Here is a 14267-nt window from a genome sequence, read left to right as displayed (position 1 = left end):
ACAAAAAAAGTTGGGAAAATTGTATCAACGGTCCCTAACCTTTCCAATTTTTGTAGACTTTACTTCAATCTTCAATTTGTGCCAAGGAAGGTCCTTAACCTTTCAAAAATATGCAGTTGATGCCCAAATGGATAGAAAACCGTTAGCTGACTGACAAAAGTGAACTTTGACTAATTTTGACTAAATTTAAATGGGTAAAATAATAACTTTGTTGTTTTTACATAAAATAAATGATTTAAAAACTAGAAATAGAATAAAACAAAATAATCTAAGAAAAATGAGAAAAGGAAAAAATAAACCATTAGCATACCTACCAATCGGCACCACCGCCAACACAACCTCTCCTTCACTGACGGTGGTGCCAGCACAACCTCTCTTTCGTCGGCTCTACCATCGGTACATCTTCCCCTTCATTTGGACAACCATCATCAAATACCAGACTAAACCTTAACATCACTACCACCATAGAATCCACACATCGAAAAGTACATCAATTGTTTGTCCAGATTGAGTATGCTCAATATAGGCGCTCGAGCTTGAACGATGAATTGAAGGTATGCCCAAGGTCGTTTGGCATTCAGTATTCATTCTACCATGTTGATTCAAAAATTGAATCAGTTTTGAAGCCTTAATAAAGGGGATTTAAGCCTATTTGCGTTTGAACTATCCCGTACAAAATTGATGAAGATCTATAATGCGAATCCCATAGCAACGTTGACTACGAAATCCACAACTAAATTGTTAGAACCCCAGGAAAGTCAATTAAGAGGTTTGAGAGTTTGAACCCGAATTAATAAACCAAAAGATCCAATAAGATCAAAGCTTGAAAGACCCCTTGATTACACGATTAAGACTCGTACCCGGATTGCAGAACGCCACAAGATTGTAACTCTTGATAAGTTCCAATTGTTCAATGAAGAACGATGTGAAGAAAGCAAACTGTCTCTCTTTATTGAATTCTCTCAAAATAATGTTGTGTAATGTTTTACAATGAAAATAAATCTATTTATATGTAGAAAATCTAGAAACTAATTCTAATAGAAATAAAACTCTAATGAAAATTTAGAAACTAATTTAATAGGAATAAATCTCTAATCCTAGCTTAAAACGGAATTAAAGATTACAAGAATATTGTCTATAATAAAATTTTAATGAAATAAGGAAAGTTCGCGCCAAAAAAAAAAAATGGAAAATTCTTGTATCATGTTATTTTGGTCTTCGACTTTTGTTGTTTGTATCATGTTGATCCAATTCACTTCGACTCTTGACCCTAACATGAAAGTTGCCTCGTTTTGCTTCTCGAACAATGTTTTGTCAATTATTTCTTGAACGAACAATCTAATCGCTTGTTTCACACGTTTTATCCTCGATCGCATCATCATCTCGCCTTCGATTATCAACGGGTCTCGCTCCACACTTGTCTTCTTTGAACTTGACTCTTGGATCACATCATCCTGTCTTTCTTCAAAAGGATTTGTCATCGAATCTACATCTGCATTAGAGAAAGAGAGAGAGAGAGAGAGAGAGAGAGAGAGATTACAAACATTAAAAGTTGCTAAAACATTATACTCACCTAGAAAGTCCAGTTTATATGCATTGTCATTGATCTTCTCGACGACTTGAAATGGACTGTCTCCCTACAGTTGCAATTTTGACTTCCTTTGCTCTGAAAAGTGTTCCTTTCTGAAATGCACCCAAACCTAATATTCGGGTTCGAATGTTACCCTTTTTCTGCCTTTGTTTGCCTGCGATACAACAAGCCTGCTTTTGTTTTCGATCTGTAACTTAACCTTTTCATGGAGTAATTTTACCAACTCTACTTTTCTTTTACCATAGAAACTGGTACGCTTATTCACGGGTAACGGAATTAAATCCAAATGGGTTAGTGGATTAAAACCATAAACAACTTCAAAAGGTGAAAATAAAGTCGTAGAATGAACAACATGATTATAAGCAAATTCAACGAAAGGTAAACACTCCTCCCAATTTTTCAAGTTCTGATTGATCACTATGCGCAACAGTTGAATCATAGTCCTATTGACTACCTCAGTTTGCCCATTGATTTGGGAGTGACAAGTTGTAGAAAATAACAATTTCGTTCATAACTTACCCTTCAAAACTCGTCGCAAATGACTCAAGAACTTCACATCCCTATTTGACATTATACTCTTTGGAACCCCATGCAAACGCACAACCTCTTTAAAGAACAAATCAACTATATGTGTGGCATTATTGATTTTGTGACATAGTATAAAGTGTGACATTTTACTAAACCTATCTACCACCACAAAAATTGAATCCTGTCCTTTCTTAGTCCTAGGTAAACCCAAAACAAAATTCATTAAAATGTCAACCCATGGCTCACTAGGAATAGATAATGGTGTGTATAATCCTTGAGGTAAAATTTTAGACTTAGCCTTTTTTACAAGTTATGCATCGACTACAAATTTTCTCCCAACATCAACTTTCATCTTAGGCCAATAGAAATGCTCCCCTAACATCTCCAAAATCTTCCATACCCCAAAATGTCTCATTAGTCCACCACTATGTGCTTCTCTCACCAACAACTCTCGCATTAAACAATTAAGAACACATAACCTATTTTCTCGAATTAAATAACCCTCATACTTAAAGAACTTATCAACATCCCCTTTTTTCACAAGATTTGTCAATATCAAAAAAATCTAAGTCAGTTTCATACATGCTCTTAATATGTTCAAAACCAAGTAATCTAGCACTTCAAGAATTTATCAAAGCATACCTTCGAGATAACGCATCTGTCACTACATTTTTTTTACCTTGCTTATACTTGATGACGTAGGGAAATGTTTCAATGAATTTCATCCACCTAGCATGCCTCTTGTCCAACTTTCCTTGACCCAGCAAACGTTTCAATGATTCATAATCGGTGTGAATAATGAACTCCTTCGGCCACAAGTGGTGCTGCCATGTCTCCAATGCCCGAACAAGAGAATATAACTCTTTGTCATATGTTGGGAAGTTTAGTGCAACCTCACTCAGCTTTTCACTGAAATAGGCTATCGGTCTTCTTTTTTGCATTAAAACTGCTCCAATACCTATTCATAATTCATCACACTCAATCTCGAAAGTTTTGTTAAAATCAGGTAATGCTAAAATAGACTCTTTACACAATTTATCCTTAATAGTATTAAAGGCATGCTCCTATTCATCGCCCCAATGAAAACCCACACTTTTCTTAACGATTTCAGTAAGGGGTGTAGTGATTGTACTAAAATCTTGTACAAATCACCCATAAAAACTAGCCAAACCATGAAAATTCCAAATCTCTATTATGTTTTTAGGTGTAGGCCAATCTTAAATAGCTTTAATCTTTTCTTCATCTACTTCTACCCCATTAGCACTAACCACAAATCCTAAAAAGACAACATTTTCCATACAAAACTTACATTTCTTGAAATTAGCATACAATTGTTCTTTCCTTAACACTACAAGCACACATCTAAAGTGTTCCACATGCTCATTAAGGTTTGCTATAGATTAAAATATCATCAAAATAAACCACAACAAATTTTTCTATAGAAGCATGCAAAACATAATTCATCAAACGCATAAAAGTGCTCTGTGCATTAGTGAATCCAAACGGCATAACTAACCATTCATATAATTCATATTTAGTTTTGAATGCAGTTTTCCACTCATCACCTTTCCTCATGCGAATTAGATGGTACCTACTCTTAAGATCAATTTTGCTAAAAATGCATGCACCATGCAATTCATCCAACATGTCATCTAACCTAGGGATTGGGTGACGATACTTTACCGTTATATTATTGATGGCTCTACAATCCACGCACATTCTCCATGATCCATCTTTATTTGGCACAAGCAATACTGGTACTACACATGGACTCATGCTCTTCCTTACATAATCCTTGCTCATCAACTCCTCTACCTGTATCTGAAGTTCCTTTGTCTCCTCGAGATTGCTTCAGTAAGCTGGTTGATTTGGAATGACGGCTCCGAATATAAAATCAATCTGGTGTTCAATGCCTCGAATGGGTGGTAACCAACTAGACATGTCCTCCGAAAAATATGTCTTCGAATTCCTACAATAAAGACTTAACCAAACTAGGGAGGGGTGGGTTAGTTTCCTCCAAATTGAGGAGTGATTCCTTATACAAGAACAAGATCATTTCTTTCTTCTCAACTACTAATCTCCTCACTTCATTCCCTTTTGCAAAGAAATTCGCTCGTGGTTTTTCTTTTCTCTCAAAAGACTCTCTTTTCTCTCTTGTAGCTCCTCTCTCTTTTTCTCTCTAGTAGCCACCTCACCATTTTCTCTCTTACTCCATACATCATTGTTTTCTCTCCTATTCTCTAGCTCTTTTACCCTTCTCCCTTTCTCATTCTTTAACTTGGTTTGGTCCTCATATACTTGCGCTGATATTAATGGCACAAGAGTAATGGTCCTCTCGTCCTTGACAAAACTGTAGCGATTCTTGCACCCTGATCCCGGTAACTTCCAATTGAGAGATTAATTAACACCCTTCGATTAACCCTAACTTCTCCACTTTCGTTAACCATTGCAATTTATATGGCCTAGGGTGCCTTAACAGTGTTAAATTTAATTTCTCTACAAGTGCTACATTAGCAACATTTGTGCAACTACCACCATCAATAATTACACTACATACCGCATCGTTGATGTGGCATTGAGTATGGAAGATGTTCTCCTGTTGCAGCTCTGAGTCATCCACCTTGATATGAGTAGTAAGAGCTCGCCTTGCAACTAAAAGATCCCCAACATCACCTTCAAGCTTTTCTTTTTCACTAACCTCCTCCAACCCTGACATGTCGTCATATTCACCTTCACTTTCACTCACCACCACTCCATTGTCCGGCAACAACATTGCCATTTTGTTTGGGCATTGAGAAGCGATGTGCCCCGACCCCAAGCATCTAAAATACTTGATGTCTCGACTCCTTGATGGTTGTGACTCCAATTTTGGTATTGTTCTGCTAGCACCATCATCTTTCCCCTTTTGCCAATCATTCCTACCTTTAGGTACAACACTATCACCTTTGTTGTTATCCCACCCCGATCTCCAAGATGAATTAGAACTCTAAGTACCTAATGGTTGCCAAGTTGTTCCCTTCCTCGTCAATTGTCTCTCCACCTTCATGGCTACATGCAACTTATCTTCTAACTCCACATAATGTTGCAATTCCACTACGTTAGCAATTTCCCTATTTAACCCATTCAAGAACCGTGTCATAGTAGCTTTTCGATCCTTAAACACATTTGCCCTAATCATAAGTATCTCCATCTCCTTGTGGTAATCCTCTACACTCTTCGACCCTTGATACAAGCTTTGCAATTTCTGATGGATCTCCCTATAATAGTGACTAGGATCAAATTGTTTTCTCATCAATGTCTTCAACTTCTCCCAAGTACTAACCGGTCTTCTCCTACACCTACGTTGTAAAGTAACCACTTGATCCCACTAAGTTACTGCATAGTCAATGAACTCTAGAACCTCCAACTTCACCTTCTTCTCTTCCGAGTAGTTATAACATTCGAAAGTCAATTCAACCTTTCTTTCCCACTCCAGGTACGCCTCCGAGTCACTTCTCCCTTTAAATTGTGGAATGGTCATTTTGATGTTACCCATGTTTCCATCCATCTCATCTCCATTATTATTCTTACCCCGTCTTTCAAACCTATCGCCTCTATTCCTCATCCACCCCAAATCAACGTCATTATCCTCATACTCATCCAGATCACTATCATATTCCTCATGCCTTATTCTTCTAGGTTCTCGCCTACCTGATTCCCTAGCATTCGACACCTCTACTGGTTGTCCTCTACTAAGATTAGCAATCGATGTATCCAACCTAGTCATCCAAGCTTCCTGGTTTATCCTCCAAGCTTCCTGCTGATCCAACCTATCCCTCACATCTCCAAACGCACTTTCAAATCATCCGTTGCACTGTTATGATTACTGCGTCGGCTTGAATTGGAATCTTCTCGTTCAGACATCCTAAAACTAGAAATTTTATCTGCCTCACCAGTATTCACTCGAAAATCACACAATATGACATTTTCCCTCTATTAATCTCACTAATCTGCCTTTTACTACTCAATGTTTTCTTCCAAACGCTTTAAAGAACAAAGTGAACTCGAATAATTTTAAACTCGTGGAATTTCCAACTGAATGTGAACCAAAGATTGTGAAACAAAAGGACTCGAAGAATTTGTAATAAAATTGACCCGACTTTGATTGAATGAAAGTAACCAATGTGACTCGACAAAATAAAGATTGTTGTAGTAAATTGAACAAAATAATAAAATAAATTTTTTTTTGAACAGTACCGTGAACATTAAATTTTTTTAGACTTCTTTTTTTTTTTTTAAATTCTGGAATAGTAACTTTTTTTTAAATTTTTTAACAAAAACAATGAATTAAACTATCAACAAATTAAACAAGATGGTTTTGGATGCTAGAATAACCCCAAAACAACGTTGACAAAATTTGACGATAATTTGATGGATTGAATACTCAAACAACGAAGAACACAAGAATGGAAAACTAACAAAAATGCAGAAAAACAAAGAACAAAGACTCAACAAATAAAACTAAGGACATAACCTGTTAAATTGGAGCATGTGCTCTGATACCAACTGATACGAACACTGTAGCAACATTGACTACGAAACCCAAAATTATATTGCTAGAACCCCAGAAAAGCCAATTAAGAGGTTTGAGAGTTCGAACCCGAATCAATGAACCAAAAAATCCAACAAGATCAAAGCTTGAAAGACCCTTTGATTACACGATTAAGACCCGCAACCGAATTGTAGAATGCCACAAGATTGTAACTCTTGATAAGTTCCAATTGTTCAATGAAGAATGATGTGAAGAAAGCAAATTGCCTCTCTTTATTGAATTCTCTCAAAATAATGTTGTGTAATGTTTTACAATGAAAATAAACTTATTGATACGTAGAAAATCTAAAAACTAATTCTAATAAGAATAAAACTCTAATGAAAATCTAGAAAGTAATTCTAATAAGAATAAAACTCTAATCCTAACTTAAAACGGAATTAAAGATTACAAGAATATTGTCTATAATAGAATTCTAATGAAATAAGGAAAGTTCGCGCAAAAAAAAAGGAAAATTCTCGCCAACTGTGCGACCGCATAGTTGTTATTTTGGTCTTTGACTTTTGTTACTAGTATCACGTTGATCCAATTCACTTCGACTCTCGACCCCAACATGAAAGTTGCCTCATTTTGCGTCCCGAACAATGTTTTGTCAATTATTTCTTGAACAAACAATCTCATCACTTGTTTCACTCATTTTACCCTCGATTGCGTCATTGGCCCGCCTTCGATTATCAACGGGTCTCTCTCCACACTTGTCTTCTTCAAACTTGACTCTTGGATAACATCAAGGGAAAATTGCAGCCAAAGTACCAAATCTTTCGTCTATTAGCAGAATTTGCCCAAACCTTTGATTTGTGCCACCGTGAGTACCAAACCTTTAAAAAATATGCAGCTCAAGTCCAAAATGACGGTTTCCGTCTGTTTGACCCTAAAATCTGTCAGTTGACCCCAGAAATTAAAAATCTGATTATTTTTCCCAAATACAGCTAGGGCAATTTGGACATATCTCATTTTTCCTATTAACTTAAAAATTAAAAAAGCAAAAAGGAAAATCACAACCCCCACCACAACTCCTTCTTCCCCAACCTCGTCTCCCCAAAACCAAACCTTCTTCTTCCCCAACAATGACGTAGTTTCACATTAAGAGCATAGCGGATTGTATGATTGGATCTGGTTATGGAAAAGAATGCGTTAGAATATACGATTTAATCAGAAAATCAATAACTTATGAGAGTTTGTATAATTTGGGAGTTGAAAAGATAAACCCTTCTCAAATTCAGAAAATGGATTGGAATGTTCTTGGAGCGAAAATCAAAAGCTGGTTACACGCTGTCAAAATTGCTGTGAAAAATCTGTTTTACGGCAAGAGGATTCTCTGTGATTCAATCTTTTCTTCCTCCAAAAAAATTACAGAATCATGCTTTGCAGAAATCTCGAGAGATGCAGCAATTAATTTATTTGGATTCCCAGAAAATTTTGCGAAATCCAAGAAAATATTATCCCAGGAGAAAATGTTCCGCGCACTTGATCTCTACGAAGCAATTTTAGATCTTTGGCCAGATATTGAAATGATTTTCTCTTACGGTTCATTGTCGACGGTGAAATATCAGGGGGTGGTGATGTTTGATTTTAAGATAACGTTGGGACCAATGTTGAGTTAGTGGTGCTAGAGGTGGTTTTAGGTAGTGCTGATGCTTAGTGCTTTGGGGTGAGGGGTTTGGGGAAGAAGGAGATGGAGATGGAGATGGGGTGGGGCTGGGGGGGTTATGGTTTTTCTTTTTGCTTTTTTAATTTTTAATTTAATAGGAAAAATGAGATATGTCTAAATTGCCCTTACTGTATTTGGGAAAAATAATCAGAGTTTTAATTTCTGGGGTTAACTGACGGATTTTGGAGTCAAAACAGACGGAAACCGTCATTTTGAAATTGAGTTGCATATTTTTTAAAGGTTTGGTACTCACGGTGGCACAAATCAAAGGTTTGGGCAAAGTCTACTTATAAACGAAAGATTTGGTACCTTGGTTGCAATTTTTCCTAACATCAATCCATGGGAGATATCCATTTTCCTGGAGAGACCGATAAGATATCTCGACATAGTGGCATTTTGATACCACCAGGAACAGGAAAACTAAATTCCAAGAAATCCAAAAAATGGAAAAATTGGATCTATGTTCAATGGATCACACCTAGTAAGAAAAAGGGATCACACCTAGTAAGAAAAAGTATTTTGTTTTGGTTCGACTTGTCGTCACATATGAAATAACGGACGGTATAAATTTAGCAACACTTTTTCCCCCGGATCTGTTGCAGGAAAGGGATAGTGTGCAACTTCGAGAATAGCTTAGCCATGATGAGAGGGTGCTGACAAGGGTGATCCGCAATCATGGGATCGACCACTGTCGTCAAAATCTGCACCAAAAATCTGCATGTTGACTGCATGTGTAAGTTTTGGGTGGAAGAGTAGGTGTTTGGTGGCCATGAAGAGATCCACCGTGATGAAGGGAGTTTGGTGTTGGGCTTAGGTTGGGAGTGCTAGAAAAGTGAGTTGCAAGCAGTTTTAGGTTGTGCTAGCGATTGTTGTTGCTTGTTGATTTGGCCTGTTCCTTTGGGGTTAGGGTTGGGCTTTCCATTGATGTGTAAGTCCGACGATTTGGGAGGTGGTATCGACAGCTGGATGGTGTGTCGGTGGTAGGGTCGTTTCTTTGTTGGGTTTAGGTTTGGGGATGGGGCAAGGAAGATGACATTTTATTGTGCTGGCGGCATGTAGTTTCTTTGTTGGGTTTAGTTTTGGGGGTGGGGCGAGGAAGATGATCTTTTATTAAGGTTTTAGTTTTTAATTCTTTTTATTATTACTCGATTTTATTTTAATTATTTTATTATATAAAATATAATTTTACTATTGTAACCTTTTAAAATTTGTCAAAATTAGGCCAATCCTTTGACTATTGGTCAACTAGCAGTTTCCATGTATTTGGACATTAGCTGCATATTTTTTAACGTTGGCACAAATTAAACATAAGGGCAAAAGTTTGCAAAAATTGAAAAGGCTAGGGACCACTGCTGCAATTTTCCCAAAAAAAGTCGGAACCTTTATTTGAATGAAACGGCTACCCATATTAATTTCACAACTCAAACTGAAGCATTCTCCCCCTCTGTCACCTTCAATCCCAGCTCCTGCTCCCCACACTCTGAAATTCCTCTTGGCACTTTTCCCTAATCGAAATAAAGTTCAGCGATTTTCCACTAACCCAACTTTCCATGGCATTTCGGATTACAAAATCATCCAGTTTGCTCTCCTCTGCCTTTATTTTCACCAACCACACTATTGAACATTTCCATATCATGTTCACAACAGGACCAATGTTGAGGATTCGTGCTCAACGCCACATCTCAACGGACCAAACCAGTCTTATTGGTAAGAATTTCAGATCAAGCCCACTAAAGTATTTCCCTGCTCACAAACCATTTGTGTTAATGCCGCATAGATGTGTTACTGTTACCTGGGGGAACAGGAAAAGCCTGTGAAATTCTTTCGAGGCCATAAATGTCAAAACTTTATAATTATGCTTTCATGTTTCATCTTCATTTTACGTATCCATGTATCGACAACCTTATAATGTTGAGCATCAATTCATATCTTTTTTCTGCATTTAGTCATGATTGTGCATGAGAGTTTTATCTGAGTGATGCTGTATCTATCTGAGTATAATAGCAGTTAAAATTTTAATTATGTTCCTTGGATTGTTAAGGGCTAACAAAAACCTCAGCATCCAATTCAACTGCCAACTAGCCATATAATCATCAGCTGCTCATCCTTACTGTTCATTTTCTGTTTCACCAGTATACTTCTACTGAATTCGATTATTAATGGATTCCAAGCATCTTCCATAATTCAAGGAAATAGCTACAGCTGTACATTCTAGAATATTTCTATATTCTCATTGTAATGCATATATATTCATCCAGCTGAAGCTGAAGAATACACTTGCAAATTATCATTCAACATCCATTACATTTCTAACTTGGATTGAGTTCTTTTAGTTTGATATCTATTCAGATTTACTAATTCACATTAAATTTATTCTTTGAATTCATGATAGAGTGGGATGATGCTAAGACAGATGGCCAAGAATTTCGGAAATGGTACAATGGAGGTGGCATGTTTCATAAATTTTCTTGCATTGATCCAACTGCTTTTATAGGAACCGGTGCATTGGTTCATTCAAAATCTGTTGTGGCAGCAAATGCATACATTGGATCAGGAAGCATTGTTGGACCTGCTGTTACAGTTGGTCAATCAACAAGACTAGGGTAATTCATTTATTCTGGAGACAGTTGACACTTCGACCGAGTATATATATATATATATATTTTTTTTTTTTTGTAAGAGTCAATACGTTCTCGTAATGTTTGCCCATATGCAATTCAAACTCTCCTATCCCCCATAACTGTGTATATCTCCTTCTGTGCACAACAAATGTGCCCAAGAGGCACAAGAAATACATCCTTTTTTTCTCTATGCATATGCACGCCTGAAAATGAGTTAGCCTAGCTTACATGGACAGGCTTACATGGACCCTTCCATTTAAGCTTAATTACCCATGCTAGACTCTAGTTACTCAGCCTCAGTTATTATATTTCGATCCTTGCATTTTAAGCATAAGACCTTAGGCTTTTGGTTAATCTATGCTTGGACATTTGTCTGTGTTCAGCACCAGTATTGTACATAATATAGGAGGCAGCGATAAAATTTTATATAAAATGAAAGAAAATGAAACCAAGGCCATCATTTTTTTTTTCTTCTTCTTTTTTTTTTTTTTTTTTTTTTTTTTTTTTTTTTTTTTTGCTATAATTATTTTATTTACAATATTTCATATTTCAATAGATCATTATCTACTTTGATTGGGCTTTCACATATTGTCCAGGATTCCCCACTGACCTTGGGATTTATTTGCTCCAGGTATAATGTTGTACTCACCAATTGCACAATTGGCGATTTTTGTATTATTCACAATGGTGTCTGCATTGGTCAAGATGGTGAATCTGTCACGCTGCTAAATGTCCTTTATTTCTGGGAACTAGAACTAATTTATGATTTATACTCCTCTATTATTTGTAAACATTTTGTTGGGCTCTAATATTACATCTTATATGCCATAAACTGTTATTGTAAGTGCATAACACCAATATTTCAAATGATATCATCTAATTGAACATTGCACTATCTCTTTCTTGCAGGTTTTGGGTTTTTAGTTGATGAACAAGGGCACATGGTGAAGAAGCCTCAAGTTAGTTATAGTGGACAATTTCCTGTTCAAATGTTGTTTTAATTTTTTAATAAAAGTTTACTACTTTCTTGGTTCATTAAAGTCATAAAATCCTACTTTTTGATAGTTGATATGCATGTGCCTTATAGTAGTAAACTTGTGTCTATATGAGTACGTTAGTCATTGTGATTACTAATAACTGCTTCAATTGCACATCTCTTTCTTTCTTCTTCTCCATCTTCTTCTTCTTCATTTTTTTCCTTTCTCTCTTTTTTTTTTTTTTTTTGTCTGTATATGTTGTGCTGTTGTTCTTTTATTTTGGCGATGGGTTAGGTTGGGTTCGGGTTTGAAATGGAGTGGCATTATACTTTGTGTTCTTTAAATGTTATGCTCTTCTTATTTTGAGTACATCAATAGAAACCTTCAGCACTCAAGTATTTCTATATCTATTCATCAACCGCTATAACCTTTCCTTTTCTATTTCCAGAACCTGGAAGCAAGGATAGGCAACCATGTAGAAATAGGAGCAAATACATGCATTGATAGGGGAAGGTAATAATTGTTATGACTTATAATTCTTTGATACTGCTATTTTCACTTAATTTTTCAAAATATAACTGCATATGCTACTGCTTATCATTTTGGGACATACAGTTGGCGAGATACTATAATAGGGGATCACTCAAAAATTGATAATCTGGTTCAGGTGTGATTTCATTTGCTAGCCGGTTTTTAACTCATTCATGGGTTCTAGGCATTTGATGTACTTCACTTTCTAGGTAGGTCACAATGCTGTGATTGGGAATAACTGCATAGTTTGTGGACAAGTTGGCATTGCTGGTTCAGTGACGTATGTTACACTTGTTTTATTTCCAAAATTTATCATTAACTTTGTAGGTGTCTGATTTGACTTCATTTTGAAGTTTGGCCAGCTATCGCTATCTAAAACTTGGATTCTTTTTTACTGTCTTTTATTTTCAGGATAGGAGACTATGTCACTTTAGGCGGAAGAGTTGCAATTCGTGATCATGTCTGTATTGCATCAAAGGTATTATACAATTGTGGGCGTAGCCTGCTTGTTATAGACTACTTTCATACAACTTCATTTTGTGCTCTCACTTTTTAACAAGCTCCGTAAATTTTGATTATAATACTTGAGATTGTTCAATTGAATCATATCGAACTCAATAGGTAAGATATACATTATGATGTTGCAAAGTAATCATAATTCCAGAATTATACTCTATAAAGACTAGGATTATCTTTATTGGCTCGCATGGATTCACAAATTTTGTGACTGTGCTGTACTCATATTAAATGTGGATGTACGACTACGTAATTTTCGTTATGTTTTTATTTGATCTAAGCAAGTATGTGGCTTTCACTTGATTTTCGCTTGTGCTTGAGAGAGAGAGAGAGTTGTTAGCATTATCTTCAATTTTCTTTTTGGGTTTCATAAAAAGATATTTTTGGCATTTGTCAAAAATGGGTAGATTCAGCGGTTAAAGATGCCAACTGCCAACTTTCATTCATCCTAATAACGCAAATTATTGTATATATTATGTTCAAAGATATCATACAGTTTTTCTTTTTCCATATATATATATTTTTTTCACACACACAAATTGAGACCGCGATTTGAGTCCAATATCATAATGTTGATACCAACCAAATTGATGGCAATGGTTCTGCAGGTCAGATTAGCAGCTAATAGCTGTGTCACCAAGAATATCAATGAATCTGGGGATTATGGCGGGTTCCCTGCTGTAAGAATTTCTTTTACAAGTTATTCATATCTCTGATAGATAAGTTTACTTAATGAGTATCGGCAAGAAATATTCTTTTCAATTATTCCCTTAAAATTATTTGAGTACTCACTTCAGAAGTTCCTATTGCTGTCACCACAGATTCCAATTCGTGAATGGCGTAAGCAAGTTGCTACTCACCGCCGGACGTTGAAGTAAGAAAACTACTTGTGAAACCGATCAAAAAAAAGAAAAAAGAAAACTACTTGTGAAATATAGAAAATTTGGCTTCATTTGAGCTACTAAATCCAAGGACCTGCCAGAAAAATATTGCTTAGAACAACTTTCTGATTGTCAGTGTCCTGTATGTTATTTTCCTTGTCCAAGGGCCATTAATTGAGCCTTTTACTTGCTTGTTTACAGGGAGTTCGCGGGATCTAAGTATTTTTAGCTCAATCACTTGTTATGAATTTACTCAAGTTGACCAAAAACAAGAACCCAACATACAGGGCTTGACCTTTTGTTTATATGTGTGTGTGTACATGTATATACATGAATGATCTCCTAAGTATCGATGACATGGTACATCATTTAATTGGTGAATC

At 36.1% G+C, this 14267-nt stretch overlaps 1 protein-coding gene across 2 annotated transcripts; it reads left to right on the top strand.

Moving 5' to 3' along the window:
• Positions 1 to 9758: 9758 nt before the first annotated feature.
• LOC111402443 (probable UDP-3-O-acylglucosamine N-acyltransferase 2, mitochondrial) lies at positions 9759 to 14189 on the top strand. 2 transcript variants are annotated; one of them, XM_023030741.1, is made up of 11 exons: positions 9759 to 10065; positions 10751 to 10961; positions 11611 to 11765; positions 11889 to 11938; positions 12405 to 12469; positions 12572 to 12623; positions 12697 to 12767; positions 12899 to 12965; positions 13612 to 13683; positions 13825 to 13877; positions 14086 to 14189. In XM_023030741.1, exons 1-11 carry the CDS (start codon positions 9909 to 9911, stop codon positions 14111 to 14113), a joined length of 981 nt encoding a protein of 326 aa, XP_022886509.1. In that variant the 5' UTR covers positions 9759 to 9908; the 3' UTR covers positions 14114 to 14189. The 2 variants fall into 2 exon arrangements, with proteins under 2 accessions (XP_022886509.1, XP_022886510.1); XM_023030742.1 differs by having other exon boundaries at positions 9760 to 10065; positions 11611 to 11687.
• Positions 14190 to 14267: the final 78 nt, after the last annotated feature.

This window comes from Olea europaea, chromosome 10, assembly GCF_002742605.1.
Source record: "Olea europaea var. sylvestris chromosome 10, O_europaea_v1, whole genome shotgun sequence".
Classification (NCBI taxonomy): Eukaryota; Viridiplantae; Streptophyta; class Magnoliopsida; order Lamiales; family Oleaceae; genus Olea; species Olea europaea.
This window is presented reverse-complemented; position numbering and strand designations above follow the sequence as displayed.